Source organism: Erythrolamprus reginae, chromosome 3 (genome assembly GCF_031021105.1).
Source record: "Erythrolamprus reginae isolate rEryReg1 chromosome 3, rEryReg1.hap1, whole genome shotgun sequence".
NCBI lineage: Eukaryota > Metazoa > Chordata > Lepidosauria > Squamata > Dipsadidae > Erythrolamprus > Erythrolamprus reginae.
Genome location: NC_091952.1, coordinates 123,833,646 through 123,858,751, shown reverse-complemented (window position 1 = coordinate 123,858,751; position 25,106 = coordinate 123,833,646). Strand labels below are relative to the sequence as shown.

The window sequence follows — 25,106 nt, the reverse complement described above, 5'->3', positions numbered from 1 at the left end:
CGCCGCCACCACCGCTTCTTCTTCCTTGCGCCCCCGCTGCCTCTCCGCTCTCTTGGGTGGCGGAGCGAAGGAAAACAAAAAGTTTCCCTTTCTGCAGCTCCTGCCTCCCGCCCACCCAAGACAATAAGAGCGGAAGAAGACCCTCTTCTCCAACACGACCCGAGGAAAGCGGGGGGAAGGGAGGAGAGAGAAGGAAGCCAGGCACGAAGAGTGTCCCTCTTGCTGGCGTGCGTGGGCGGTGGGGAAGACCCTCAGCTGCTAGGCGGCCCAAGGAATCTCCCATGGGTCTTCCCCACCGCCCACGCACGCCAGCAAGAGGGGGAAGACCTCTCCTCCCTTCCCCCCGCTTTCCTCCGGGCGTGTTGGAGAAGAGGGTCTTCTTCCGCTCTTATTGTCTTGGGTGGGCGGGAGGCAGGAGCTGCAGAAAGGGAAACTTTTTGTTTTCCTTCGCTCCGCCACCCAAGAGAGCGGAGAGGCAGCGGGGGCGCAAGGAAGAAGAAGCGGTGGTGGCGGCGGCTTCCTTCGGGGGCAACGCCAGCAAGAGGGAAGATGACGCGCGGGCGGCACAGGGGGGGGGGAGGCAAAGCTCTGCGGCTCCAGCCACTTTCAGCCAAGCCTCCCCGGCCACGCAGCCAGGGAAGCCGAGCCGGGCGTGACGGCGGCGGCGCTGCTGCTCCGGTCGCCCGATCGTGTCCTGCCTCCTGCGCCGATGTTCCACGCCCGGCTCGGCTTCCCTGGCTCCGTGGCCGGGGAGGCTTGGCTGAAAGTGGCTGGAGCCGCAGAGCTTTGCCTCCCCCCCCCCCTGTGCCGCCCGCGCGTCATCTTCCCTCTTGCTGGCGTTGCCCCCGAAGGAAGCCGCCGCCACCACCGCTTCTTCTTCCTTGCGCCCCCGCTGCCTCTCCGCTCTCTTGGGTGGCGGAGCGAAGGAAAACAAAAAGTTTCCCTTTCTGCAGCTCCTGCCTCCCGCCCACCCAAGACAATAAGAGCGGAAGAAGACCCTCTTCTCCAACACGCCCCGAGGAAAGCGGGGGGAAGGGAGGAGAGAGAAGGAAGCCAGGCACGAAGAGTGTCCCTCTTGCTGGCGTGCGTGGGCGGTGGGGAAGACCCTCAGCTGCTAGGCGGCCCAAGGAATCTCCCATGGGTCTTCCCCACCGCCCACGCACGCCAGCAAGAGGGGGAAGACCTCTCCTCCCTTCCCCCCGCTTTCCTCCGGGCGTGTTGGAGAAGAGGGTCTTCTTCCGCTCTTATTGTCTTGGGTGGGCGGGAGGCAGGAGCTGCAGAAAGGGAAACTTTTTGTTTTCCTTCGCTCCACCACCCAAGAGAGCGGAGAGGCAGCGGGGGCGCAAGGAAGAAGAAGCGGTGGTGGCGGCGGCTTCCTTCGGGGGCAACGCCAGCAAGAGGGAAGATGACGCGCGGGCCGCACAGGGGGGGGGAGGCAAAGCTCTGCGGCTCCAGCCACTTTCAGCCAAGCCTCCCCGGCCACGCAGCCAGGGAAGCCGAGCCGGGCGTGACGGCGGCGGCGCTGCTGCTCCGGTCGCCCGATCGTGTCCTGCCTCCTGCGCCGATGTTCCACGCCCGGCTCGGCTTCCCTGGCTCCGTGGCCGGGGAGGCTTGGCTGAAAGTGGCTGGAGCCGCAGAGCTTTGCCTCCCCCCCCCTGTGCCGCCCGCGCGTCATCTTCCCTCTTGCTGGCGTTGCCCCCGAAGGAAGCCGCCGCCACCACCGCTTCTTCTTCCTTGCGCCCCCGCTGCCTCTCCGCTCTCTTGGGTGGCGGAGCGAAGGAAAACAAAAAAGTTTCCCTTTCTGCAGCTCCTGCCTCCCGCCCACCCAAGACAATAAGAGCGGAAGAAGACCCTCTTCTCCAACACGCCCGGAGGAAAGCGGGGGGAAGGGAGGAGAGAGAAGGAAGCCAGGCACGAAGAGTGTCCATGAGGGGGAAGAGACCCCCGCGCCGGGCAGGCCCACCGAAGCGGGAAGAGGGGGCGTGCGCCCGGGCCTGGCTAGAGCGCTTGATCTGCGGGCGCCTTAAAAGGGGGTGTGGACTCCTGGGAGACCTTGGCGGTGGAAGGGGACACACTCGAAGCCTCAGCCGCCTGTCATAAGCGTCCTCTGAGGGAAAAAGAAAGAGTCCGAGCTTGCCGTCCGGAAACGTTGAAGCGCCCTCACAAGCAAGAGGGGGAAGACCCATGGAAGGTTCCTTGGGCCGCCTAGCAGCTGATCTGCTCGGCAGCGCAGGCTGCTGCTGCGCTGCCGAGCAGATCAGCTGCTAGGCGGCCCAAGGAATCTTTCATGGGTCTTCCCCTCTTGCTGGCGAGGTGAGCGGGCGGGCAGCGGACAAGTGGCGGGCAGCGGGCTGGCGGTGCGGAAGTAAAAACACCATGGAAAAGTGGCACGCATGCGCAGATGGTGTTTTTACTTCCGCACCGCTATATCGCGAAATTTCGATTATCGCAAGGGGTCCTGGAACGGAACCCTCGCGATAATCGAGGGACTACTGTACTTCTTTTTAGAAGCAAACTATACAGAGACATCAGACAATTGGATATTGCTTTTAAAAAGCCATTTTACCTCTTCATAATAGCGGAGATTATTTTCTGCCATGTTGCCAAACGCCGATTTCATATCGATACGCAGGCTGTGCTTCCATCGATCCCAATCCGCTTGCAGAGCATTATTAGCGCATTCTAATTTATCTTCAAGTTTTCCAATCTCTTCAGGCAACTAAAAAAACAAAACAAAACACATTAGACATTAGAAAGTTAAGAAGTTTGGCGAAAATATCAACATCAGGAACGGAACATTAATAGCATCATAACAAGGATTTTGCTCCGTTTCCAAGAATGAAGTCAGGTCTCCTTTTCTCCGGGAAACTATGGGGTTCTTTAGAAGTTTATCAATGATCTGTCACTAAGCAGATCAGTAATGCTTGACGAGATTTCCTGAGGCTGCTTACCTGTTGCTATCGACTACCTCCTATTGTTTGCAGCTGCAGTGGAGTGTTATTTCTCTTGTAGAGGCACTCTGAGTTCATAAAGGGCAACAGGGAATCCCTGTAGAGTTTGTTTGTTTGTTTCCTGGCAGGGCTCCCGGCTTTTAAGAGCAACGGGACTGTCAAAAATCGAGCAGGTTAGCTTTTCTCCAGTACAAAGGTAGAAGCCCCCTTTAGAATCTCATACTTCCCTACAGCCTACTCTACCTGGATTTATACAATGCAATTTATTCTCTTTTGGATATATTCCTCAAAGCATCTTTGAAGACCTGGCCCGGGTGACATTTCTTGGCGTGATCAGGGATGGGGGAGCTTCAAAGAGCTGCATGACCAAGCCCTTTATGCACCTCTGGTTTCAGAATGAAATAAATGTAGACTTTCTTTTTATTTTTTTATTTTTTATTTATTTTTAATTTGACTTCTATGCTGCCTAATCCCGAAGGACTCAGGGCAGTTTACAACAGTATAAAATTACCATACAGAATTATAAACAACAATTAAAAGAAGCCAAGAAAAAAAACCAATCTAAATTCTAAAATCCTAATAAAAAAACCCACCTCAACGACACACATACAAACCATTCATACAGAATCATATTCATACCGGTGGTCAAGCTAGCTGTTAATTTAGGGCCCCCAGGCCTGCCGGCATAGCCAGGTCTTCGTGGCCTTACGAAAAGCCAGCAGGGTGGGAGCAGTATGGACATCGGGGGGGGGGGAGTTGGTTTCATAGAGTTGGGGTGGCAACAGAGAAGGCTCTCCCCTGAGGTCCTGCCAAACTACATTGCTTGGCTGACGGGACCTGGAGGAGGCCAACTCTGTGTGCTCTAATTAGTCTCTGGGAGGTAGATGGCATGAGACGGGCACGTAGATAATCTGGCCCTGAGCCATATAGGCCTTCATAGGTAATAACCAACACCTTGAATTGTGCCCAGAGACTAACAGGCAGCCAGTGCAGCTTGCGCAGTATAGGTGTTATATGGGTGTACCGTGGTGTACCCATGACAACTCGCATGGCTGCATTCTGCACCCAGCAAAGCCAGGTTTTTAAGGCATTCTGGAAGGCCAGTAGGGTGGGGGCAGTGCATATCTCTGGAGGTAGTTGGTTCCAGAGAACTGGTGCCACCACAGAGAAGGACCTCCCCTGCGGCCCTGCCAGCCAACACTGTTAAGCCGATGGGACCCAGAGAGGGCTGACCCTGTGGGCTCTTATTGGTCACTGGGAGCTATGTGGCAGAAGACGGTCCCGAAGATAGAAACAAGAGAGTTGATTTGATTCCAGTCCAATTAAAACATAACTGTGATATGTAAATGGTTTAGCGATACAGTGTATGTGTTCTGATGAACCACAAGAATCTGTAAAACTATCATGGTATTGTATTGTGTGCAAATCATGCCACTAATTCATTCCAGAAATTATGAGCGATACTGAAAGTTAGAGTCAGGCTCCAGTATCAACCTGGGATTACTTTCAAACTTTCATGTCTGAGCTAGGATTCCAAACTATGATATCTCTGATCCAAATTCAATAGTCTATCAATGTTAACGCTTTACAGGTATAAAGAGAGAAAGAAAGTTGATAGCAGACAAAAGATCCTAAAAGGTGTTGCCTGCAAACAAAACCATATTATGGACTCCAAGAATATACCTATTGTATTTCTTCCATGACAATTCCAATCAGAACTGTTTTGTTAGAAATCAGAGTTGTACTCTTCATAAGGTCTATTTTATGTCCAACTTAAAGACAATGCACTTCATTGTATTTTTCATCTTTCCAATTGTGTCTGTTTTGCACAACTGCCCTTCAAATAAAATCTGGGGCCATGTCAATCCCTGTCAACATAATTGCTAGGTCTCAGTTTTCCTCCTTGACTTTCTGCTTTCGTTATGTAGAATAAACTGCAATCTATTAGCCTGTCAGATAGACTAGACAGGAAATGTGACCAGATAATCTAATTCTAGTTTACAGTATTATAATACAGTGGTACCTCTACTTAAGAACGTAATTCGTTCCGTGACCAGGTTCTTAAGTAGAAAGTAGTTTTTCCCATAGGAATCAATGTAAAAGCAAATAATGCGTGCAAACCCATTAGGAAAGAAATAAAAGCTTGGAATTTGGGTGGGAGGAGGAGGAGGAAGAAGAGGAGGAAGACAGTCGTTGCTGACGGGAGAAGGTGAGGTGAGGGAAATAAAAAAAATGCTTTGTTCGCTCTGGACTGCCAAAGCCTCCTTAAGCACCACCGAAAGGCTCTTCTGGCAGCCCAGAGAAGCCTGAGATGGCCAGGATTAAAGGGGGAATGGCAGGAAATTGGCCAGGCCTTCGTGCTGCTCTCAAATTTCTTGGGAAATTTTTCCAGGCTCGGGTACTTAAGTAGAAAATGGCTCTTAAGAAGAGGCAAAAAAATCTTGAACACCTGATTCTTATCTAGAAAAGTTCTTAAGTAGAGGCATTCTTAGGTAGAGGTACCACTGTTCTTTAATAGAATGTTGCACATCTGAAAGTAAAATTCTCCCACTATCACCTTTACAGCCTGACAACTTAGGAGGGTTTCTTTTGAGCCTCTTGCTCTGACCGCTATGCTGCTGTGGGCTAGACTGTCTCTTATTGTTCCCTAGACAACAGCTGTATTTATTTATTTATTTTATTTATTTATTAGATTTGGATGCCGCCCCTCTCCGTAGACTCGGGGCGGCTCACAACAACAATAGATTACATTAATTGTTCAAATTGAGCATATCAATTTTGGGGGATTAGTATTTGTTTCAAAATCACCATATACATAACTACAATAAAATATTGCTGCATTTTTCTGTAAAATTCATATATGCCTTTCTCTGTGCCTCTCCTCTAAGAATCCTTCAGAATGGATTTGTTTTTTATTATGGCAGTCTAAGCTGTTAGGAGCTAATAAATACAAAGTCCATGCCTTGAGGAGGGCAAAGTTCAAAGACATTTGCTGCAGTGATAGATTGCTCCCGGTTCGGCCTGGCCTACTGATTTGCTGCCATACTTGATTCTTCTAGCTAGGTCCAGTTTTTAGAATAACATTTAAGGGCCTATGCTCAACTTGGTCATCATAAATTGTGATTTTTACTTTATAGAAATGTTTTTGACACTTTCGCACCATGAGGGATATCTGTATCTTCCTTAGATTTCCTATAAGCTGTAAAGCAATTCTCTGTGTATTTGGTAAAAATAAGAAAAAAGCACATACTGAAAAAGAATTTCCTGATAACTAATTACTTATGTTTCTTGCTCTTGGCACTTCTATATGCAAGTGACTTACTATAGCCGGCAAACTTTAGATCAAAATATCATTTGGATTATTTACAGTTGTTGGTGAATTATTTTTGCCATGTAAGATATATGCTCTGTCCAGAATCTAGAAATTCAATTGAGTCTTTAATCCCAACAATACTTCCTAGATCTGTCAGCTAAGAATTTATTCTGCCTCCTTTTCAAATCTTTTCAATCAAGGTGATAGCACCTATCACCATATCTTAGGATAAAAAAAATCTAGACATTAATTTGCTACGTGAAACCTTGTTTCCTCTTGTCTGTTCTGAAAAGTGGGGAGAAGGGAACTCCTGCGCTGGGCTGTAGAAACAAAATGGATGCTGAAGACCTGAGCTTTGATTTTCCCACACACTCTGGTGCATGAAGAAGAAGGAAAATACTGTAATTCAGCAGGTGGTAGCAGCTTGCAACCTTCCTGCCAGCTTTCCCACTGAGTTTCTGGGGAAGCCAGCAGAGAAGATAGCCAATGATGATCGCAGGGCACTTGGCAACCAATCATAAATGTGAATAGGTGATCAAGCACCCAGCTTATGATCGCATGGCTCCAGGGGTGGTGACTGGCATGCCATGTTACAACATTGGAAATGCTTTACTGTAAAGCGTCCTTTTTGAGCTGCTGTAACTTCAAAAGACTGCAAGTCTTCCGCCAGATATTATCATTGAGAAATATAGAATCATATAGCATGTCTCAAAAAAATTCTCATACTCACAATCCGGAATGGAAGCTTGTAAGAGGTTAAACTGATTTCAGCAATATTATGATGTCCCCAACTCTTTTGTTAATAGACACTGCAATGTTAGATGATGCACCAAATCGTTGTAAAAGCTTGAAGCCTGATGCTGTTTTTGAAATTTTGACAGAAGCAGCAATTCCTGTGGGTGCCTTGTCACAGGGACTAAGCCAACCCTATCCTATAACTGCACATTTTATCAGTACAGAGAATGTTGTGGGCACAGGAATATTTAACAGATGGTCTTCAATCTTTCCTGCAAAGCAATTCAGAGTGTGGGCTGAGGACTCTGTCAACTGCTTTTTCAGAACATGTACATTACTCAACTCCACATTCTGTCTCTGTTCAGCTTTTTGTAGTTGTAGGGCAACATTCAAGGTTGACTTTCTGCATGTACCTACAAATCTGTCAAAAGGATAGCAACCTTGAGTAGCTCATAAAGAACACAATGGGAATACAGCGCATAGGAGAAAGTGAGCCCAGGTGGGACAATGGATAGAGTGCAGTACTGCAGGCCACTAAAGCTGACTGCTAGATCTGCAGGTCAGCGGTTCAAATCTCATCACCGGCTCAAGATTGACTCAGCTTTCCATCCTTCCGCGGTGGGTAAAATGAGAATTGGGAGGGCAAATATGCTGGCTCTGTTAAAAAGTGCTATTGCTAACATGTTGTAAGTCTAAGGAGAAGGGCAGCACACACAAAAATTGAATGAATGAATAAATATTTATTTATTTATTTTATTTATTATTTGGACTTGTATGCCGCCCCTCTCCGAAGACTCGGGGTGGCTCACAACAAGTGAAACAGTCACAAAATCCAATTAATTAAAATATTTAAAGATTTAAGAAAAACCCCATGTAATAACAGACACACACACAAGCCTACCATGTATAAATTAAACGTGCCCAGGGGAGATGTTTAATTTCCCCATGCCTGACGGCAAAGGTGGGTCTTAAGGAGTTTACGGAAGGCAGGTAGAGTAGGGGCAGTTCTAATCTCCGGGGGGAGTTGGTTCCAGAAAGCCGGTGCCGCCACAGAGAAGGCTCTTCCCCTGGGGCCCGCCAACCGACATTGTTTAGTTGACGGGACCCGGAGAAGGCCCACTCTGTGGGACCTAATCGGTCGCTGGGATTCGTGCGGCAGGAGGCGGTCTCGGAGATATTCTGGTCCGATGCCATGAAGGGCTTTAAAGGTCATAACCAACACTTTGAATTGTGACCGGAAATTGATCGGCAGCCAATGCAGACTGTGGAGTGATGGTGAAACATGGGCGTACCTAGGTAAGCCCATGACTGCTCTCGCAGCTGCATTCTGCACGATCTGGAGTTTCCGAACACTTTTCAAGGGTAGCCCCATAAATGAATGAACAAATGAATGAATGAATAAATAAATAACCTATGGTATAATCTAGAATTATGAATTATATCAAGAAAACTTTGTCATTTTGTTTTCAATTGCTCACCAAGCCATTCTCAGCCTTTTTATTATACATAGCATCAGTTTTGGAATCCAGTTCTGCTTGTATCTGGTCCCTTCTTTTCAAAACACCCTGAAATAAGAAGTAACAGAAATAAATACATTAGAAATTTTGCACAAGTAAATCCTGAGAACTTTTGGCTTGTGTTCGTGTCAAGATTGGGGAAAAAGATATTTTTGGACCACAATACTCTTATATGTAACACTAAGTTTCTGGGTTTTTCTGGATGTCATTTGTCATGCCCCTGTTGGAGTTTGAATCTGAGGTGGAAGATGAACAGAGAGCGGAAAAGTGGCTCCACTGACTGTGGAGGAAACTGGGGAAGGGCAAAGCTGGGCAGAGCAGGGGAGGAGAAGAACAAGGGAGAGGGAGTTCCAATGAAGACCAAAGCCCATGCCTCTCCACATCCTATGGCCGTGAGGGCGAACCTATGCACAGGTTCCACAAGTGGCACGTGAAGCCATTTCCGAGGGCATGTGCGGCGTTGCCCTATGTCAGTTCCAACACATATGTGTACTTTGGCAAGCTGGTTTCAGAAGGCGGGGGGAGGCCGTTTTCACCCTCCCCAAACTTCATGAAAGCCTCCAGAGCCTGTGGATGGTGAAAAACAGACACAAACGGCCTACCCGGAAGTCCTCAAACGAACTTCCAGTTGGGCCGTTGGGCCATTTTTCACCCTCCGTAGGCTTCAGGAGGCTTTCCTGAAATCTGGGGAAGGCGAAAAGTGGCCTAATGGGCCTACCAAAAGTTTGGAAGCCTGAGGAAGGTGAAATATGGCCTAATGGGCCTACTGGAATTTTGTTTCCGAACTTCCAGTAAGCCCGTTGGGCCGTTTTTCACCCTCCCCAGGCTTCAGGAGGTGGGAGGCAGTGTGTGAGGGCTGTGCAAACATGCACGGGGAGCAGGGCATTGCCTTATGGGCGTGGGCATGCACACACATGCTATTGCACACATGCGCGTCCTTTTGGCACCTGAGCAAAAAAAAGTTGGCCATGACTGTCCTAGGGCGTGCAGGGAAGAATGCAGAAGATAACAATGTGGATTGTATAGCTTACGAGGAAGGAAAGGACCCTGATTCTCTTCACAAGGCACACCTGGGGACGGAGGTTAAAGGAGAGGTAATTGGGAGGGGTGTTTGTCGGGAACAAACACTGAATTCATATAGTTTTGAGAGTTGTGGCCTGCATTCTTGGCATTCCTCCTGACTGTTTGAAATATTGTTGTGTTGCTGTGTGCTTATCTTGTCTTGCTGGAATTATTGCCACAAATTCTTTGCTTCTGGGACTCATTATCTTGCCCTGCTGGAATGATTGATTGCAGTTATTCTGCTTACAGCTTTTGGACAGGAGTATCTGCAGCCAGAAGATCTGCAGGCTTGTGGGAGAACTTTTCTCCAGGCTGGAAAGTAAACGGGATGTTGGGCAAACCTGTTGCCAGTAAAGTTGGGACTCATATCAGTTTTCTGGCTATGTTGCTTTTGTGCCATGCCCCGGGTCATTCCATCATTTTTCTGTCTGCTTGAAAGGAGAGGCTAAAAGCTTTATTGTTACATTGGCACAAGAGGGTCCATAAAGAGCTATACTTTTTTTTTTGCTCCTCAAGAAAAAAAATGGCATTTATTAAATGAGTGCTATTGCTTGCTCCCCACTATGAGAATCTACAGCTGAATGCAAGTCTTGCAGCTGTCAACAGAATAGAATGGAAAAGAAATGAAACCGAGAAGCTGTGTTAATGGAAGGATGAGCCACCCCCTGCCTACACCAAATGCAGCCTAATTGTGTGGCTGAGGAGGAGTTCAAGGGTCTAACAAATGCAACAACATCCTTTAATTTCTCATCTCACCTTCCCTGCAATTAATCAGACAACCTGACACAAGATAGGGGTCCCCTCAAATTGAATTCTAATGGGCCACACAGATGTTTCCTTGGACCTTGTTCAACTCATCCTGAGATGGTTTTCACCGCATCTCCTCCATTAGGTGGCTCTTTTTGTAAAGTCCTATGGAAAGCACTGACTGTTCCCTGTGGTTTGCCCACCTGTCCTCCATCCTGTAGTAGAAGTTATACAGAATATCATCCTAATTCAATCTCTGTAATTTGCATGTCTCTTCCTGTCTAACTCTCCTTATCTCAGTAGGCTTCTGCAGTCATTAGGAGAACTATTTGGGTGCAGGAATTTTACTGTGTTATCTAAATGTCAAGTGAATTGTCTCCTAAACATGTAATTTTCATTTGCTGAACTAAGTCACCATGCACATGACAAATGGACCAGGACAATAGTAATACTGTCAATATATATTAAACAAATTTCTCACGTGCATCATACAGGGCCTGAGTATTTGAAGGTCTACTGAATCTCCAATAGTTGCTGCCTATCCTGTATGATCAGGGAGAGTAGGTATACTCCAGATCAGTGTTCCCTCTAATTTTTTTTGGGAGTGGGCGGAAAAGTATAGTGTCTGAGCGGCAGTCCCTTCGGGACTGGGCGGCACAGAAATAATAAATAAACAAACAAACAAACAAACAAATAAAAAACCCACCCTGTTTTGCCTCAGAGAATTTCAAAATAAAATACTGTACTGTGTGTCTATAACAGTGAGCTCATAATAGGGCAACTCTATCAATATCAAAATGCCACTTAAATAGTTGAGCTAGTTTCAAAGTAGATTTTGATTTTCTTTCTCTCTTCCTTACTCCCATTCTTTTTCTTTCTCTTTTCCTTCCTCTCTTTTTTCTATCTGTTTCTCTCTCTTCCTCTCTCTCTCCTTCCCTCTCACTCTTTCCCTCTCGGCTTCTGGGCAGGTTTGGAAAACTCTGAGTTGATGATGATTTTTAAGTGAGCGATTGCTCACTGCTCAGCTTAGAGGGAACTATGCTCCAGATCCTAATTGAACGGTGTCATTTACTTTCTGTCATGTTCCCTCCCCTATGAAAGAGCATCCCAACTGTGATCCATATGGCTGTTCCCCCACAATGATACTCAGAAAGTTGTTGAAACCCTGCCTATTTTCCCAAGCTCAGGAGTAGGAGGGATACTGAGCCATTGTAGACTTAATTATGGATTATTTTAATCTGGATTTCTTTGACTCATTTCTCATGGAACTGAGGAACATTGAAAAACGGCATTCCTTGTAGAGACACATTCAAAAGTAAGTTTATAATCAATGGTGCGATTCAGCCGGTTCAGGTGAACCACCCACCCAGAGTGCTATCAAAGTGGATCCTGGTGCTGCACTGTAATGGAAAAATGGGCAATGGAGCGGCCAGCATGAGGGAAGGAGTAGGCCGTTTCCCCTCTTTTTTCTCCCTTCTCCTGGGTTGAATCTCTTGGGATGAAACAGGGCCGGAAAATATGGGGAGAAGCCTCCGCGGGGCCTCTCTGGGAATTTCCTGGGAGGAAACTGGGCCAGAAAAGTTGGGGAGAAGCCTCCGTGAGGCCTTTCTAGGAATCTCCTGGGATGAAACAGGGCCGGAAAATATGGGGAGAAGCCTCCGTGGGGCCTCTCTGGGAATCTCCTGGGAGGAAACAGGGCCAGAAAAGGTGGGGAGAAGCCTCCTTGGGGTCTCTCTAGGAATCTCCTGGGAGGAAACAGGGCCTCCACCCACCCTGTGGTTTCCCCAATTGCACACATTATTTGCTTTTACATTGATTCCTATGGGAAAAATGGCTTCTTCTTACAAACATTTCTCCTTAAGAACCTGGTCACAGAACAAATTAAGTTTGTAAGTAGAGGTACTACTGTACTTTGAAACTACCAATTTCTGTAGATATTTTTCTGTGAGTTAAAAACTACCTCAATTCAAATGGAATCCCTCCTTTTCAAACAAAGTTACCCAGCCCCATCTCATGCAGGAGGGAGTTCAAATATGAAGACTTATATACTCTGGAAACCTACAATACTCTATTGTTAAAACAATCATTGATACTCACAAAACAATCATTGATACACCTCCCGCAAACTAACTAGCTTTATAATCATGACTCTTTGTTGCCTTCTCGCTATTTTCTCCCTAGGGACTCGTAGATCATGTAAAGTTAGAGAGAAAAGGGAGAAAAAAGGGTTGTATTTTGCAGGAAAGCACATAGGCATCATGCAGGAAAAGAAAACACAATATCACCCTTTCTTGCAGGGTTGCACTATAAGCACTAAGAAAGCACACATGCAACTCATGAGAACAGTCATTGACGCAATGACATCAGAGGAAACTTAGCTGTTTAACAGTCTCCAGTCCATCTTACCATCAATATTTCATTATAAAGCAAATATTCATGTATAACAGGGAAGTAGCTTTCGGACAGAGCCGACATCCACTTGTCTGCAGCTTTGCAACACTGGTCAATGCCTGTAGCAATTCCTTTTAATGTGTCTTCCAGATCTTCTTCTGAAGCAGACCAGAGCGTGTGAATTGAACCAAATTCCTTCATTTCATATAAATAATCTTGGAAAAAAGGAAGGTGGGGGGAAGAATCTCAAGACTTCATAAACAATCTCCCAAGCAATTATCATAAAGAAACAGAGCTTTAAACAGAAACTCTTTCTCAAGAATATAGGCAGTCCTCGACTTATGACAGTTCTTTCAATGACCGTTGCAACGGCACTGAAAAAAGTCACTTATGACCACTTTTCAGAGTTTCCACCTTTGTAGCATCCCCATGATCCTGTGATCAAAATTCAGATACTTGGCAACTGGTTCATACTTAGGACCATTGCTGCGTTCCGAGGTCATGTGATAAACTTTTCCAACCTGTCAAAGTTAATGGGGAAGCCAGATTCACTTAACAACTGGGTTACTAACTTACCAATTGAATTAATTCACTTAACTATTATGGCAAGAAAGGTTGTTAAACGGGGCAAAACTAATTTAACAAATGTCTCACTTCACAACAGAAGTTTTGGGCTCAATTATGTTGAGGACTACACGTACCACAATCTTAATTTATGGCGTATAGCTGTAGCAATAGTACTTTGACTTACACAGCACTTTACCTTGCTTTAAAGCCCTCTCTAAGCAGTTTACAGAGTCAGCATATTGGCCTCAACCATTTGGGTCCTCATTTTACTGACCCCGGAAAGATAGAAGGCTGAATCAACCTTGGGCTGGTAAGAATCGAACCGTCAACAGCTGGCAGCCGGCAGTCAGCAGAATTAACCTGCAGTACTGCATTGTAACCACTGTGCCACCACGGCTCTTCATATAGAATCAAAGAGTTCAATAGCAGAGACAGGTGATCCCGAGTTAACAACTGTCCTGTTTAGCAAATGTTTGAAGTTACATTGGTGATGACAAAATAACTTTATGACAGGTCCTCAAACTTACAATTATAGCAGTGACTTGGGAGACTCAAGAAATTCAGACCCTTCACAATTGGTATGCATTTATTAACATCACAGCAGCCTGCAGTCACGTGATCACCATTTATGCGTTTCACATCCAGCTTCCAACAAGCAAAGTTAATAAAGAAGTTGGTAATAAAATTACAAATTATGATCACAGGATGTCTCACTAAATGACCTGGATGATTTGCTTAATGACTGCAGCTGAACAGTTGTTGTAAGTCTGGTACAGTCATAGGATGTTTCACTTAACAACTGCACTGCTTAGCAATAGAGTTCCAGTCCTGATTTTGGTCATTAAATGAAGATTAGCTGCATTTTTCTCCCTTCCTTCCCATCTTTCTCTACTTTAGCTAATTTAATGTTATTATTTATTGTTTAAACATTTTTTATTGGATTTTAATGATTCTAAGCAGCCTAGAATTGCCACCAGGCAGGGTAATTTGAATTAATAAGAAATTTGGGGCCAACTTGCCAAACATCAATTTGCAAAAGTTTTCCATTTAAGGATATTCAAACATATGGATGCAAGTTTAAGCCAGATTTAAATTAAAAATAGTTTGCTTTTGCATTCAAAATATATTATGAACTATGAAAATGCTAGTAGCTCAGTATGTGAATAAAATCCATGTAAGAATTATTAAAATGTTGCACCTGAAGCACTTTTTTAAAAATCTGAAAAACAATATACTGTATAAATGATAATTTTTTAAAAGGAATTATATTTAGGGTATGCACACACAACATTTATGTATCCAGAATAAAAGCTTGCTCACAAAAAATGTATGCACTGATAAAACTGTTAATTTGTCCTTAAAATCCTAAAGAATTCATGGATTGGCTTTTCATATTTCATATTGGCTTCCATAGCAACCTCCTGGCACAATTTTCCCTCCCTTTTTCTAGGATTGACAAGGCTGATTTCCAAGTACTACTCTGTGGGTGTGCCTCTGTGCCACAGATTCTCCACAGCTTGGAATTCAGAAAACAACATTTTTTCTTGTAAAACTGTTGGCACAATTATTGCTCTGAACCTGGTAAAATCCTTTTCCCTGGAGCGGGAAGGGAGAAGGGATCATTCTAATGATACTGTAGTTCTGAACCATGTTAACTTTTTGTTAAGTTTTTTTTTTTTTAAAGGAACACAGACCATGGATAAAATGCAAGGCCACCTTTGGAAAAACCTCTTATACATTGCTGCCAATGTTTTCTTCTTAAACGTTACGTATTCTTTAGTTGTATATACAGTGATCCCTCGATTTGCGCGTTCTCGATTAGCGCGAAACGCTGCAACGCGGTTTTTCAAAAAATATTAATTAAAAAAATAAAATATTAAAAAATAAAAAATAAGTCCACGCTAGTTCTCTCTCTCTTTCTCTCCCTGTTGCCGGCGTGGTATATGAGAGAGAAAGAGAGAGGCAGAGGTCGGGCGCATTACCGGGAGGTGGAGGCGGCGTGGGGACGCTGGGTGCCGGGGACTCCGAGGAGGGGGTGGACGTCTGTTCCCTGAATGGAGACCGCTGGCCGCTCAATCGGGCCGGCAGGGAACAGAATGGAGCCTTCCGCGGCGGGGCTGGTAAGGGGGGGAGCCGAGGGGGGAGCCGAGCCCAGCCCCGTGGCATTCGCTTTCCTCCCGCCGGCAGCCGACTGATCGTGGGCTCCTTCGCAACCTCGGAGAGCTTCCTGGTTTTCGTGAGCTTTCATGCCCTGGAAGCTCTCCGAGGTTGCGAAGGAGCCCACGATCAGTCTCGGCTGCGGGTGGGAGGAAGGCGAATCCCCCGTGGGCTCCGTTACATCTTCCGCTGCCAGCCAGGCCATGCTGGCGGCAGCGGAACAATCGCTGGCTGTCAACTTTTCTTTTTAAAACTGGGCAGGAGCTGACTTGCCTCCCCAGTGCTAAAAAGAAAAGTTGACAGCCAGCGCTGCGACTGACGCAATGCTGAGCCTCCCGTTCTCCCCCACCTCGCCCCTTCCGGTTTCGGCGTTCGGAGTCCGGCGCTGGGGCCATGCGGGGCCGCTCATCCAGGGGGGCGTGGACTGGCAAGCGGCAAGCGGCAAGTGATCTGGCGGGAAGACCAAGGGAGGATTCCTTCAGCCGCCCAACACCTGATCCGCTCCGCAGCGCGACGGCAGCGAGGAGCCGAAGATGGGGTTTCCCCTTTGCCTTTACCCCATCTTCGGCTCCTCGCTGCTTCCGCGCTGCGGAGCAGATCAGCTGTTGGGCGGCTGAAGGAATCCTCCCTTGGTCTTCCCCGCCGCCCACACGCAAACTCCACCATCTGCGCATGTGCGGCCATGAAAAAAATGGCGCACATGCGCAGATGGTGGTTTTACTTCCGCATCCAGTATAACGCGGAAATCGGTTAGCGCGGGAGGTCTTGGAACGTAACCCCCGCGCTAACCGAGAGATCACTGTATTGGCTTTTATTCACCAGCTGAATGCAATGTATATAATTGCTACATGCATGTGGATATAACTACAAGGCAATTCCTGGCAATTAAGAATTGAGAATACTATCCATTTGGCATCATTAGGAACTCCCCCCCCCCCAAAGCTTAATTACCATGTACGGAATTGGGCTTATATTTAGGGGAATCTCAGTGTTAAGGGAATGGAAAATTAAGCATCTTCCGCTTCATTTCTGTGCCTGTAAATTCACCTGCTCCCTTGTTCTCTCGCATATATACAGCTTTTTCTTTAAGAAACTTCCTTTTATTGGCACCAGCCTAAAATTTTAAATCTGAAACCTGTAATCTGAAAAGCAATGTGGTAGGTGGGTGGATTTTTCTGGGAGCTTCAGCGCATAAGGACAGAAAAGCCAATTCTTCTTTCTCAAGCTGCAATCTCCTTAAATGTTGTCCTTTTAGGGAGAAAAAAAAAATATATCGATAGATTTTTTTAAAAAGTCAGCGTTTTGGGAAACAGATTGGAAACCAAGGCCAAGTTGATTCATGCAGTTGGCCATGCGTCTTTCTGAAAACATCACCCACATTCTTAATTGCTCTCTCTACAGGAGCTGACAATTCCCTTTTCTTTCTTTCTTCTTTTTAAAAACTCTAAGTGATTGGCCAAGTAGCCAGACAAATGGGCATTAGATGAATTGGTGTAAGAGACGTATCTGCCAAGGACAGCAAATAGCTGCTATGATGGTTAAGTGGCCCCTTTGGTAGTAGGGTGGAAATTATCTAAAATGACACCAACCAGTTTCTGCCCATCTCCATACAGTGTTCTTTCAGAAAGTTCCTTTCAAAGGAAGAAGGAAATGGGTGAGCAGAGGTGGCCTAGAGGTGGAGTCTAGAGATGGATTGAAGTTGAGTTCGATCCTAGGTAGAGACAGAGGTAAGGGTCTCCTGTTTGGGCAGGGGGTTGGACTAGATGATCTGCAAGGTCCCTTCCAATTCTGTTAATCTGATGTGGTTGATCCTAATTCCTATCCTTGCACACTCTTTTCCACATCACTTTGTGCTTGACGTGGAAAAGAATGAAAATCTGACTTTTGGTTTTGACCTATTAGACTGAGAGGTCTTTATAGAAATGGCTTGTGGTTTGATGTTAATGCCTTATTTTACTGTAACAGAGAGTTGGATATCAATGCTTCTTTTTCTCTCTTTTTCCCTTATCCTTCCTTACTTCTCTACCCCACCCCCTACTGCTTTTCTGTTTACTTTGTATTTTATACTACTTTATAATTCTAATAAAAATGTGGACTAACTCCCATTCTTACACACAAGCCAGGACTTACAGGAGTAGCTGTTAACTTCTTCCATTTTTAAGATGTAAATGTCAAGGCTATTAAAATCAATGCTTCTGCTGGAATTATTTCAGAGGGAAAAAGTATTCCCTGTGATTTTTTTCCCATTTGTGGGGTGCACAGAACAGGAAAAAAGAAAAGCTATAGGTCTATAACTTGTCTTGCTATGAGGCTCTTTAATTTGGCAGGGGGATACATAGTCAATCTATACCCCAGGATTAGTTTTGTCCTTTTTCCTCCCTCCTCCACCAACCTTTTTTTTCTTTGTAAACTCGCTGGGAGATTTTGTTCAATAGGTTGATTTTCTGGTTAAAGATGTCCACGTAGTCACTCATTTCTGTAAATATTTCTGGGCGGTTTTTCACAGCACTGCCTCGCATTGATGAAGCCACTGCCTTGACTGTTTGACCCATTCTGCTAAGTAAGCCAGGGCCCTGCTTCCGATGAGATGAAAGTTCCTAAAAATTAAAGGAGGAAGAAATCCAATTTCAAGATGGATAAATGGTTCTTATTGTACTATCCATTTAACGTAACTAAAGCAGAATCCCTAGCACAATCTCGAACAGTATGGAGGTTCAATCATAGCAGGCCTATGTTCTTCATAGACTTAAACTTAAAATAACTTCGTTTTCACTTTAAATGTACACTAATCGGCAAACATTAAAATTATATTTTGTTGCATACAGCTCTCAAAAGGTCACCACCTCCAATATACACTACATAAACATAACCAAAATATAAATAAATTTAAAAATATGCATAGACCCACATATATAATATGACACAGAGAAACAACACAGCGTAGTTCGGATGTATAAATGTATACAGTGAGAAAAACAAATCACACAGAGTCACTAAAAACAGCTGCCTCCCTTTGAATGTCACTATTTCATTAATGATCGTAAAAGTAAAATTATGGTTTTATTTTAGATTAGGTGACTAGCAATTAGAAACATAAAATCACAATGACACCACAATAATCAAGCAATCTGTTTTCTCCCCAAATATTAATTTTAGTTTATCTATGTTCTAAACACCTACCGTGTTTCCCCCAAAATAAGCTCTCCTCTGAAAATAAGCTCTTCCCCAAAATAAGTCCTTCCCCCAAAAAATATTTAAATGCATGCAAAGGCAGTCACTGCCATTTCCTTTGGTTAGGGTTAGGGAGACAGAGCTGGAAATCAGGTAAGACGGTAAGAGAAGCCCCATCTTGCTCCATGTGCCCCAAAGTACAGTGGTACCTCGACATACGAGTCTAATTCGTTCCAGACCCGAGCTCATATGTCGATCAACTCGCATCTCGAACGAATGCCTTTAGACTTTGTTTTTCGCGCCGAGATAACTGGAAGCAAGGAATTCTTGCACCACCTAGTGGAAGCTCGGCTCGTATCCTGAATTTGAGCTCGGGTGTCGAACAGAAATTTTGCTCGCGTCTTGGCTCGTAACTTGGAATACTTGCATGTGAAGCAGCTCGTATCTAGAGGTACTAATGTAATAAGACTTCCCCAATGGTGGATTCCTACCAATGCAGTCCAGAGTGCCACATTGGTGTGAACCTACTGTTGACACAATTTTTGGTGATTTTTTTCCCCATGTCTCCTGAGATGGAGCTTCTCAGCTATGCTTCAGTTGAAGAATAAAGGTCAGTATTAAGATGAGGGTGTACGGGACGCTTCTTCTGACACAGAGACACAGGAGTGAGCTCCCATTACTTGACCCAGCTTCTGTCAACCTAGCAGGTCAAAAGCATCTAAAATTGCAGGTAGAAAAATAGGGACCACCTTGGTGGGAAGGTAACAGCATTCCGTGCACCTTTGGCACTGAGTCATGCCCACATGACCACAGAATCATAATCAGAAAGCACTGACTCTATGGCTTAGAAACGGAGATGAGCACCGTTCTCCTAGAGTTGGGGACGACTAGCATGTATGTGCGAGGGGACCCTTTACCTTATGTGTCTAGGACAACAATAAAAAAATTATCTTAACTCAATTTGTATCCTATTTTGCTCAGACCTGGCAGATTCTATTGTATCAGAAAAATATCTGAAGGTTTCATTACCTCTGCTTGTGCAGTAAGAAAAATTTTGAAGTCATCATTAAAAGTTAAAGTAGGATGATCAGCAATCCGGTTTAAAAACTTATCCAAAGCTTTCCTTCTCGTTTCAATGAATTCTTCATTAAATCGTTCCACAACTCCTTTCATTATGAATTTTTCAGGCAACGGCTAAAGAAAGAAAGAAGTGGAAGTATGAAACTAATTAAGGTGCATTCATGCATATATACCTAAACCGCAACTCTAAAAATACAATTTCTATACATACTATGCCTTAAAAGGGAATGATTCATGGCTCTTTCTTTATCGGCACAAAAGTAACAGAGAAGGTGGGTAGAGAGAAATCTTTGTTAACATATCCACATTGTCCCTTTAGCAACTTTGTCTGATTTGGGGGCAAGATTCAAAACATTATTGGAATAAAATGGCATGATTCCATCATTCACTTTATAAAAGGTGGGTTGTCTCATTATAATGAACGCAATAGGGAAACAGCCCCAAAACCCTCTGTTCTCTGGTAGCCTGCCATTGCCAATTTTAGTGCTCTGTCTCTGGAACCCAGATTTCTATGGAAGTCAATAAAAAGTCTTACAGGAATAATAAGTGTTGGATGCGCTTCTTCAAGTCTCCCTTTCAACCAAAGAAAGTCCTGATAGCGTCTTCTAACTTCATACTCACTGGAGTCAAATTCACCACGAGTTGTCTGAAAAGAAAACCATAAAGTGAAAAACAAAACAAAATGAGAAACTTGTATTGGCACAAGTGGTGCTATTATTGACACATATGGTGGCAATAATAGCATATTACTAGGGAAGGAACCAAAAAATTGAAATAATATACAGTGGTACCACTACTTAGGAACTTAATTCGTTCTGTGACCAGATTCTTAAGTAGAAAAGTTTGTAAGAAGGAGCATTTTTCCCATAGGAATCAATGTAAAAGCAAATAATGTGTGCGATTGGGGAAACCACAGGGAGGGTGGAGGCCCTGTTTCCTCACAGGAGATTCCTAGAGAGGCCCCATGGAGGCTTCCCCCGTCTTTTCTGGCCCTGTTTCCTTCCAGGAGATTCCTAGAGAGGCCCCATGGAGGCTTCTCCCTGCCTTTTCTGGTTACAGTTTTGAAGGCTGAGGCTTGTAAGTAGAAAATGGTTCTTGAGAAGAGGCAAAAAAATCTTGAGCACTCGGTTCTTATCTAGAAAAGTTCATAAATAGGGGCGTTCTTACGTAGAGGTACCACTGTATAATATTGAGAATTCATAACAGATAGGATTCATTATTCAGATCTTGTTTGTAGTCCAGGTCAAACCCCCTAAGACTGTGATGGTGAACCTATGGCATGCATGGCACAAATGGCACGCGGAACCATATCGGTGGGCACGCGAGCTCAGGTCCGGTAGGCATGTGTGTGCCAGCCAGCTGATTTTTGGGCCTTCTGGGCCCTCTGGGAGCTAGGAAAGAGGCTGTTTTCAGCCTCTGGAGGGGATGGGGAACGCTTGTTTTAGCTCTCACCAAGCTCCAGAGCCTTTCTAGGAACCTGGGGAGGGCAAAAATGGCCTTCTCTCCCCAGAGACCCTCCAGAGGCCAGAGATCAGGTGTGCAGGGGGATTGCATGGAATTATGGGTGTGGGCATGCGCGCACATGACCCCCCCCATGCTCCCCCCTTTTTGGCATGCGAACCAAAAAATGCTCACCATCACCACTCTAAGACCATGTGCTTTCTTTCATTCATTTTACTGACTATTCGTGATCTAAAAACTGCCCATATAACTTTCTCACTACTTTAAGCTGATTCATCCAAGCAATAATTCAGATACTATGCACTTCACAACCCTTTAATCATTCAAGCATGTTCTAGAATTTTACATAATATTCTAGCATAAACATCTTCGCAGCTCAACTCTCCATATATTTTGCACTACAACTCCCATCTTTCTCAGTACAGCTTTAGGCGAGGATGATAAGACTTATAGACATAGTTCCCTCTAAGCTGAGCAGTGAGCAATCGCTCACTTAAAAATCATCATCAACTCAGAGTTTTCCAAACCTGCCCAGAAGCCGAGAGGGAAAGAGTGAGAGGGAAGGAGAGAGAGAGGAAGAGAGGAAGAGAGAGAAACAGATAGAAAAAAGAGAGGAAGGAAAAGAGAAAGAAAAAGAATGGGAGTAAGGAAGAGAGAAAGAAAATCAAAATCTACTTTGAAACTAGCTCAACTATTTAAGTGGCATTTTGATATTGATAGAGTTGCCCTATTGTGAGCTCACTGTTATAGACACACAGAACAGTATTTTATTTTGAAATTCTCTGAGGCAAAACAGGGTGGGTTTTTTGTTTGTTTGTTTATTTATTTATTATTTCTGTGCCGCCCAGTCCCAAAGGGACTGCCGCTCAGACACTATACTTTTCCGCCCACCCCCCCAAAAAATTAGAGGGAACACTGCTTATAGATCCAATACAACTGGAGGGCACCACTTGAAGAAGGCTGCTCCAAACTAAGCTTTCCAACAACTTTAGAAGAAATAGAAGAAATTTATTTCTTCAATTTTTATGCCGCCCTTCTCCTTAGACTCAGGGTGGCTTACAACATGTTAGCAATAGCACTTTTTAACAGAGCCAGCATATTGCCCCCACAATCCAGGTCCTCATTTTACCCACCTCGGAAGGATGGAAGGCTGAGTCAACCTTGAGCCGGTGGTGAGATTTGAACCGCTGACCTACAGATCTATAGTCAGGTTCAGAGGCCTGTAGTACAGCACTCTACCTGCTGCGCCATCCCGACTATTGAAATAGTGCAAAACGTGAGGGGGTCTGCCTTGCTAGCAAGATAATAAGATCTAGAAGATATACAGTAGTAATTCCAAAGAGAAATCAAGAATGGATTGGCTGTCCTAGACCAGGAACATGGGAAAGAAAATATGGTTGCAAAAATATAGTTCCAAAATACTTAAGCACAAATTAAGCTCTTATAAATATATAGTTGAAATGAAAAGACTGTATGTATAGGAACAATGTGGAATAAATATACAATGCAAACGCATTGAAGTTTCCCTACAGTGCAGTATAAACCAAGATTTCCTATGGTAGTATATATTAACTTGGTAGTATATGTTAAATTGATACATAAATGCCTACCTGAATTCCAACTGCACTATTCCCTTCTGGGATAAGCAATCACACGCAAAGCGCAAAAGAAGGAATAAGAAACAAAAAATCAAAGAAATGTAGGCATGAAGAAAAAAAAAGAAAAAGTTAAATCTAGTTTACATCAATATTATTCACAATACATCTCCATATCTTTCTATCCCTGCTAAATGTCATTATAATCACTAAGTTTATATACTGAATCATCAGCCATTGACTTTTGTTCTCACCACTCCCTTTTCCAATACCATATCAAATCAAATCCACTGAGCCATAAAACTTTCCAGGTCTTCTTTCTTTCTGCTCCACTCACTCTCCTGTTACAACATACCTGTTCTGCAATTCAACTCTTTTTCATTTTCTCTATATGATTAAAGTGTACGTCTGTAGCATAGGTCATTTATTTTTGTATCAAATCCACATTCATTCATTAACTGAGCACCGTGTTTGGACTTTTCTTTTGTGTTTGACCGCAAACACTACTTGGGTACACTGTTCCTACTACATTCAGCATACTTTACTGTTTCTCCTGACTCTTACTTGTAACAAATTGTACAGAAATAGATTTACAGCCATCTTGTTCTACAAATTATCCTACTTTAGAGCAGATCACATACCAGCCACTTCTTTTCTATCATCATTTACATATTTCAAAACATTTTGGCCCAATTCCCCATTTTTGTAAATATTTGATCAAAACACAAAAATTCATCTAGGTGACTTTTTTTTAGCATATGCATGACTTGCCATCATTCTCTCACAGTTCCCCATCAAACACAGATACTTTGGACTTTGATGCATTAATTTCCAGAACCATGCTTTGCATGGCATTGTATAATTTATGTCAACCGACAACATGACAACTGCTGTATACACCACTTATATACCACTCTTCAGTGCTTTACAGCCCTCTCTAAACAGTTTATAGAGTCAGCATATTGTCCCCAACAATCTGGGTCCTCATTTTTTGACCTCGGAAGGATGGAAGGCTGAGTCAACCTTGAGCCAGTCGGGACAGAAGGAATCAAACTCTTGGCAATAGGAGCAGAGTTAGCCTGCAAGTACTGCATTCTAACCACTGACCTCAAAAACTCACTTGCTCTCTCTCTCTCTCCATCCATCCATCCATCCATCCAATTTGCAGATCACCCACTCAACACATCTCAGGGTAGTGTAAAAACTAAAAACATAAACAGATCAGTAAATTAATCAAAACAATAAAAAGGAAAGGATGGTCAAAGAGAGAAAATAACAGACAGATAAGGCAAAACCATGTGATCATGGGCCCAATTCCTGAGAAAAGAGCCAGCTTTTTAAAGTCTGTATGAGGAAGAATAGTGTGGGGGCTGAGTTTCTGAAAGGAAGCTGTTTCAGAGGGCAGGTACCGAAACAGAGTCCCATTAAATATCTACTGAGTCTTATAAGTTGACACTGATATACTACTCTTGTAATTAGAAAGAAGCATCAATTCCAGATGATGCAAAACATACCGTAATTCAAGCCTGTAAATAAAATAATTGAAATAAAGCAGCATTCTCACATTCAAATATTTCTCAGTGATCTGCTCATTAACAAAACTATGCCTTCTAAATTCCTTACTTGGTATAAAGCCACACTGCACTTCTCTACTTTTGCCCATTGTCATCTCTTGTACCTTTTTAATCTAACATGTCAAACATATTCCCAAGCACACTTAACGAGTCAACATTGCTATATTTTTTGGATTCACTCTCACTACCTTTCTTTTTATATAAGAGGGATATATTCTAAATGTCAGGTGTGAATAGAGTCTTCAAATTCTATATTTTAACTAAGTCATACAGACATTCCATAACCAGACATATTTTAATATTTCTCCAATTACATTAGCCTAATCGTTTTTCAACATTATCATAGCATTTGTGAGTTGCTTTTCTTTTCTTTTTCTCTCACGTTGTACTCTTTATAGGATTTATTTCAATTTCATTTTTTTTTTACTAACATTCCCATTTAAATCTTTAAAATTTCCGTTCCAAGATTCCTTCAGTTCAGGTTCATTCCAAACAGATACTATTCCTGTTTTAGTTTGCTTGAGCCACTTCCAAAGCCTATTTTGTTTCCATTACTGTATAACTGTTTTACATTCTCCCATCTCTTTTAATTCTAAGACCTGTTTGTACTCTTTGGCTATTTTCTTCACATCCTTTTTTCTTCTATATACATTACACAATCTATTTATCTCATCCTCCATTTTAATAGCATTCATTCTCTTTATATGTATTTTTTCCTCCACCTCTTTCACTATCATTCCAACAATCCTACAATACATTTCCTATTCACATAACTTTACATGCGT

At 43.8% G+C, this 25,106-nt stretch overlaps 1 protein-coding gene across 1 annotated transcript in view; it reads right to left on the bottom strand.

Moving 5' to 3' along the window:
• Positions 1–25,106, bottom strand: part of SNX7 (sorting nexin 7) — a 63,931-nt gene that overhangs the window by 22,091 nt on the left and 16,734 nt on the right. The window contains exons 3-8 of the mRNA XM_070746542.1: positions 20,227–20,337; positions 19,641–19,805; positions 17,833–18,037; positions 12,732–12,931; positions 8,478–8,564; positions 2,567–2,719 (exon numbers count right to left, since the gene is read on the bottom strand). Coding sequence (XP_070602643.1) covers positions 2,567–2,719; positions 8,478–8,564; positions 12,732–12,931; positions 17,833–18,037; positions 19,641–19,805; positions 20,227–20,337 — 921 coding nt within the window. The remainder of the gene's footprint in view (positions 1–2,566; positions 2,720–8,477; positions 8,565–12,731; positions 12,932–17,832; positions 18,038–19,640; positions 19,806–20,226; positions 20,338–25,106) is intronic.